This window comes from Equus quagga, chromosome 13, assembly GCF_021613505.1.
Source record: "Equus quagga isolate Etosha38 chromosome 13, UCLA_HA_Equagga_1.0, whole genome shotgun sequence".
NCBI classification, from domain to species: domain Eukaryota; kingdom Metazoa; phylum Chordata; class Mammalia; order Perissodactyla; family Equidae; genus Equus; species Equus quagga.
This window is the reverse complement of record NC_060279.1, coordinates 34151878-34158911: the sequence shown is the minus strand read 5'-3', so window position 1 is coordinate 34158911 and position 7034 is coordinate 34151878. Positions and strand designations below refer to the sequence as shown.

Below are 7034 nucleotides of genomic sequence, written 5' to 3'. Positions count from 1 at the left end.
TAATCTCTCCCAAACCTAAATCTCAAATATCCTCTTACAACACCCATATGAAGCATCTTAGAGAAATTCCAATGAATAATAATAATCAGAACTCTCAGCTCTGAAAACAGTCCAGGACTGAATGTGATCTCAGGCAAAGACCCAATCTTTGTTCTCCCATCCCCACACCATCCCCACTCATAGTGACAGTTATACTGGGGGTTTGGGGAAAGCATTAAGGAAGAGAAGAGGCATATTGTCAGTGCTGATCATAAATTCACAATGGCAAATGAGAGATCAGAGCACCTATAGTTTATTTATGTTTCACAACAATTAATAACATCAGGAGGAAGTGAATCTAGGGGGAAAATTTGTATATATCCATGAGACTAAGTCCCATTTTCTAGAAAGGATGTTTTTGGGCCATAAAGCAGAGAGATTTGGAGATTTTATTTTTTTATATAGTCATATAGTATGAACCTCCTTAACACTCTCTACTTTTTTTTTTTATTAAATCATATCAGAGAGGTAAGAAATGACCAGATTCCCAGTGAACAGCCTTGTCACTTGGCTTTATGTAAACAGGCCTGGTAAGCAGAGAAGAGATTTTTCCTGTAACAGCAGACCAGAAAATGTCCCTATAGGAGGTTCCTTGGTGGTGTTCCTGGACACTTCCTCTGCCCTTAAGAAAAGATAGGAGGTCTACTATGGGATATAGCCGTGGTACCACAGCCTTGAAGAACACTCATTAACATCTTGCTTCACAGTATTCTGTACACAGCTACACATCAGGGTAGAGAGAAGAAACTTACTCCTTTATTTGGCCTGAGGCCAAATGACGCGGAGTTAAGAATTGAAAGATATTAAACATAGATAGAAAGTCCAGGCTTCATCAGCTCGAGAAATATCTTCTGAGGGATTTTCTGGGTTCTTGAGTGTTACAATTCACTTTCACCTCCCATTTTATCCTCGCTCCAAGCTTGCAAGGGCTATAGATAGAGCACAAACCTGGAAGTTAAAGCTGTTATTAACTAGCTGTGTGATTGGGGCAAGTTCCTTGCTACTCTCTGAGATTCCGTTTCTTCTTTGTAACAAGAGGGGTTTGGAGTAGGCGGTCTCTAAGCTCCCTTTGAACCAGACATTTTGACATTCACTACTTGAGAACCCAGTTTCTATGTGGTGCCTATCCAGGCACAAAGACTCAGAATGAATTCTCCAAGAAGTTCCAGTGTGTTTTCCCTTCATCCTTCAAACACTGTTCTCTCCCTTTACTGTGCTTTTCCATGTATCTGAATTTCAGGTTTTTTCCCAGACTTATGTCTACCATTTATTTCTAAATATTTTTTCTTGATATTTTTACGTCTCCTGTTCCATTGGGAATGTGAAACACAGAATTAGGGCTTGAGTATTTCATGGACCCTCAAAGTATGGCATTTATAAAAGAGTCTTTTTATTGTAATATACATGAAATCTCCCTATGCCAGAGAGGGAGTATATTTGTTGTACAAACAAGTAGAATAGAAGTAATTCCCCGCTAGCTCACCCTTGGGGCCAGTCCATAAAGCATATTTTCTCTCCCATAATTGCTAATCCAACTTGGCTGCCACAAATCATCATGAACTCTCAGTAGTTAAGGACTAGTTTTTTGAATATCAAGTCAATAGCTTCCTACCAGTGGCCAATGGAAGACAAATTTCCTTGGCCACCTCAAGAGTGAAAACTCAGACAAAAGATCTACCTTGTCAGTATTTTGGGGAATTGAGTACTTGAAGAAAGGCTCTGCTCTTCCTCTCTTCTCATTAAATATGAAATGGAACCATTGTTGGGAAATGGGAACATCTCCTTGAGCCCAGAGATGGGAGTTTATGTTGAGAATGACAGAGCTACCTACCAGCCTGGGTCACTAGATAACCTCAGAGAGTAATACTGTCCTCCTGCCTTAAGTTGCCTGTCCAGTTCTGGACAGTTACTTACCAAGCTCAAGTCTCCATCTGGTGCTTCACAAATCTCCACAACATTTCCCATCACAGTCCTTTTACTCTATAAATGTGCGCAAGATCACTGTCAAATTCACATGTACACATTACTTACAGCACCTACACTTTTTCCCTTCTTGAAAATTAGAAGGACAGATGCTCACTTTTAGTTCTTTCTTGTTATTTGCAATTTTTAAAATATCACTGAGAGTGGTGAGCAATTTTACTGCAAGGTAAGGGCACCAGGCTACAATGAAATTTAAATTGCTTGTAGAAAAATTTTTGAAGACAAAAGAATGACTTCTTGTGGATGCTGAGAAAAATTCAAAGTTTTACTTTTTAAACCAGTTTCCAAGAAGACAGTACTGCACTGCCACCGACTAAATTGAGGCACAGTAAATATTGTTCAATTAATAGGATGAAATTATTTTTTTTATTAAAATATAGGATCCACTGACTTTCTGCCTTCGCTAGAATATGTCAAGGCTGAAAGTTTGGGTTCTCCACTTGCCAACTGCTGTTCTAGAAATGGGATCCTGAAATGTTGCAGATTGGGATACCCAGAAACAGACTCTGAAATAGAGATTTGAATGTAACATGTTTCTTAGGGAAGTGCTCTCGGCATCAACACATGTGTGGGAGTGAAGGAAGCAAAATCTGGCAGAGGGAGAAGTTGAAATGTGATGCAGTTGCAGCAGAAACTTCAAACCACCCCACGGGCCACCCCGGTTCTTTAGCAGTTAAGTGCATGCAATCTGCTCCGGCAGCCCGGGATTTGCTGGTTCAGATCCCAGGTGTGGATATACACACCGCTTCTCAAGTCATGCTGTGGCAGGCGTCCCACACATAAAATAGAAGAAGATGGGCACAGATCCTAGCTCAGGGCCAATCTTCCTCAGCAAAAAGAGGATTGGTGGTAGATGTTAGTTAGCTCAGGGCTAATCTTCCTCAAAAAAACAAAAAGGACCCCGTTCAAACCACCTCGCAGATGAGAGCCCTGGAGCCAGGACAGCCCTTTGTAATCGTCTTAAATTGAGGTAAGGGGCCAGCCTTTATACCCTGAAATAGACAAGTCATTGGAAGCAATCTGTCCCTGGTGATTGGGTGTGACTTTGGAGGAGGCCTCTCTTTAGGAAGGGCAATTCCTGAAGAGGGACTCAACTGAGACCTGTCAGCCCAGGACACTCCCAGCAGCTGGGGGAATGAACGTGTGGGTCTTGAAGGGGCACAAGCTGGGTAGTGTGCCACAGCATCCACTAAACACAACTTGGCATGGAAGAGAATGTGCCACTGGTCATCAGAGCTTTACCTAACAGCTTTATCAGCAGAACTACTAAGCAAAAATTGTTTTATAATTATTTTTGGCTATCCTCACAGAAGTGAACTGACTTTATCATTTCTAGAAGTCTTGACACAAAGGCAAAGATATCTTTTATCTCTGGTCAGACTTCACACAACAGTGTATTTTGCAAAGCAGAACATGTTAACTTGATTTAGAAGATTAGTTAATTTCCACTGACTTCTGCCCTCCTCAGCACTCAGCTGACTTCATGACACTCTCACAAGTGGTATCTTGTCTCTGCAGGATCACCCCATGGGATCAGCTGGACTGGAATCCTGCAGGAGCTGTGTTTGAAACTCAGGTTATGCTTGTTCCTCAGTATAGAAGGCCAGAGTGGAGTGGAAGGATGAGGGACAGAGTACCTCCCCCGCACCAGAGCAAATGCTTTCATCTTCTGTGACGCTCACACATGAAATGCTGTTTTTAACTCAGATTCTAAGTTGGGAGTATCTAAGAAAAAATTTCTGAAGATTAGCCTCTGCAGGCTTAGGAGATTACTGGAAACATTTTTATTTGAGTCAAGCTTCTGACTTCTGTTCATTAATAAATATTTTCGGAAGTTATACTTAAAGTGCTTACATTTATAACACTATTTCAAAAAGTTCAAGTCTACCCTGAAAAAGGAACCATACTTTTGTTTGGCTCCTTCTAATCTCAATCTTCTTTCACTCTTGTGTTGGAAGTGTGAAAAGTGTTGAACTTTTCAGCATATCCTCCTTTACAATTGGAGTTTTCTCACTGAGGCATCTCGGGACTATGGACAACTAACCTCTGGGTTCTCGGTAGCTGATGATTTCATGCTTTCCCACGTTTGCATTCCTCATTCCCAGGAATGATCAGTTAGGGCAGTTCTACTCCTTGGAAAGTGTGTATCCAACCTGTTGAAGATTCCTCAGGCTGTGATGGGATATTAGCAAGTGGCAAAAACAGATTACAAGAACGCTTTCAATGTCCACAGAAAAGGATATGCATGTGTGTCTCCTCACTTACTTGTTAAAAAGTAACCTATACCCTTAACAAAAACAAGTCTTTCTGAGGTGGTTTCCAAAGCTTCAACTCTCTGAGATGAGTCTGTCCTGTTCATTAGCAGTTTAGACCCTGCTGGATTTTGTGTCTTAATGGAGTTGTATAATTCAATATATCCTGAGGGTATGTGTAGCTGTGTGCATGTGTGTGACAGAACATGGATATGAGTGATCCAGGCAGGTAAATCTTTCCCTTACGTTTGTAAGTGTATGCCAAGTCGTTTTCTGTCCTCTCTGAAGGAGGGCATAGAGAACCATGACTGGCTCATATGGAAGCCTCTAATGTTAGCACCCAATTCAATATAGTCTATTCTTGTTGATCCCATACTTAAAGGCATTATTGGAACAGAATTAAAATTAATACACATTTATAAAATCAAAGAAAAGTCCTTCAATAACGTTTCCTCATTAAGAGGAGAGAGACTTTTGTCCCATGGCTTTGTACAGAGCATCTTTGACCTCCTTGTTTCTCAGGCTGTACACAACGGGGTTCAGCAGGGGAGTGATGACAGTGTAGGTCACTGAGATGAGTCTGTCCTGCCCCAGGGAACTCTGGGACTTAGGCTTGAGATAGATGATAGAGGCACAGCCATAGTGGATGATGACCACTGTGAGGTGGGAGGCACAGGTGGCAAAGGCCTTCTTTCGACCCTCAGTTGAAGCAATCTTAAGGATGGTGGAGATGATGAGGACATAGGAGATGAAGACTAGGCCCATGGGTAGAACAAGGACACAGACACTGACAACAAAGTTGATGATCTCATTGACAGTTGTGTCTGTGCAGGCCAGCTTCAGCAGGGGTCTCACGTCACAGAAGAAGTGAGAGATTACAAAGTCATCACAAAAGGGCAGGCCAAATACAGATGTGACCTGGACAGTGGCCATGCACAGGCCAATTTCCAGAGAACCAGATGCCAACTGGACACACGCCTCTTTACCCATGATCATTGAATACCGTAAGGGTTTGCAGATGGCCACATAGTGATCAAATCCCATGGCAGTGAGCAGGAAGCAGTTGTTGATACCAAAGGTGAGATAGAAGAAGAGCTGAGTGGCACAGCCTTGGATAGCAATGGGCTGGTAAGGATTCAGGTGGCCATAAAGCATATGGGGAATGATGGCCACAGTGTAGCAGGTCTCAGAGATGGACAGCATGCTCAGGAAAAAGTACATGGGAGTATGGAGGTGATGATCCAGGCGAATAATAGTCACAATGATGACATTGCCAGAAGAGTCAGCAGGTACAAAATTAGAAAGACAACAAACAAGACAAGCCTGTGTTGCCACCCAAAGCTAGAGAAACCTTCAAAGAGGAACTCAGTCACAGCTGTGGAATTTGGCTTTAGCATTGAGGGATGTCTAGGTCTGAAAGAGCTAGGCAAAGGAAAGAAAGGTGTGATGAGTCAACCACGAAAGAGTAGGCTGGATGAAAGCCTTCAGTAAACGGTGTGTCCATCCTCTGAGCAATGCTCTAGACCTTGAGGGCCATCAGTGTTCAGCTATTGGCCAGTTGCTCAGAGTCATCACCTTTACTACTCTCTTCTTTGGTGATACAGAGGTGTTACTCCAGGACCCTGGGATTCAGGGCAAGGATAGATCTGAGAGGGAAAGTAGTGACAAATTAAAAGACAAATTTGTGGAAATAATTACCCAGCCATTGAAGAGGTGAGTCCAGGTCAAGGAAGAAGCCCAGCCCTATATTTTCTCTTCAAATACTCTTGAAATAGCTCCCTAAGGATCCAATGAGGAATAGTGACCTAGGTGAAAGATAAAAGATATCTGAGGTTGATATCCTTTCAACACTATCAGAATGTACCGTCAATAGCAAATGCCCATGAGGGTCCTAGAGTGACTTCTTCTCCTCAGAACCCTAGGTCCTAGGTTTCACTTCCCCAAGCCCTGTACCTAAAATCCACTGTGACCACGAAAGACTAGAAAAGAGAGCACTTCTACTAGATATTCCTCCTGGAAACCCTGCACCACATATCCTCTAAGATCATGAAAAATGGTTTGAAAAGGCACTGCATGTATTTAGCTTATCTCCTTGAATTCTAGCCAAAGGCAGAAACGAGGGTGGAATAAATCTGAGGCTATCCTTTCAAGTAGGGAATGGATTTTCCTAGAGAGAGAGCAAAGAGAAAATTCACTTAATCAGAGAGGGACCAGACGTTCTGTTTGTTACTTTTGCATATTCCAAGTTGTGTTGGGGATAGAAAGGAGCTTATCCCACATGAGCTTAGAATTAAAGACTGTCCTGGGGCAGATTGAACCCACACCTTAAACTCATATCTACTCCTGATAAACCCACCATGTTTAACCATTACCTCCATTCAGAAAGCTGAGAATCATCCCACATATTTCCCTTCCCTTTTCCATCCTGAAAACTCTCCTCTGTGTCCCCTCCTTTCCATGCTTTCTACCAACACCAACTTCTCACCACCATCATCATTCTCTATGATGACTGTAATGGTCTCCTAACTAATCTCCCTCATTTGAGTTGACCATAGTTCAAGTCCAATTCTTCCTCCTGAATGTTGTCATAAAATTCTTTTAAAAAATCTGCTAATGGATCTCTCGCATAAAGTCCTTCAGTAGCACCTCCAAATTTTAAGCATAATATTTAAACTCACTTGTAAACTGAGTATATTAATACTCCACAGAGTTACTAAGAGTATTAAATAGGTTAATGCATTTGAAGAGTTTGACATGGCA

The 7034-nt window shown here is 42.0% G+C and overlaps 1 protein-coding gene across 1 annotated transcript; it reads right to left on the bottom strand.

Moving 5' to 3' along the window:
- Window positions 1-4730: 4730 nt before the first annotated feature.
- LOC124251434 (olfactory receptor 10J3-like) lies at window positions 4731-5671 on the bottom strand. Its single transcript, XM_046684232.1, is given in 2 exon segments — window positions 4731-5554; window positions 5557-5671. Coding segments are annotated over 2 exon segments (939 nt in total).
- Between the last annotated feature and the right edge of the window lie 1363 nt (window positions 5672-7034).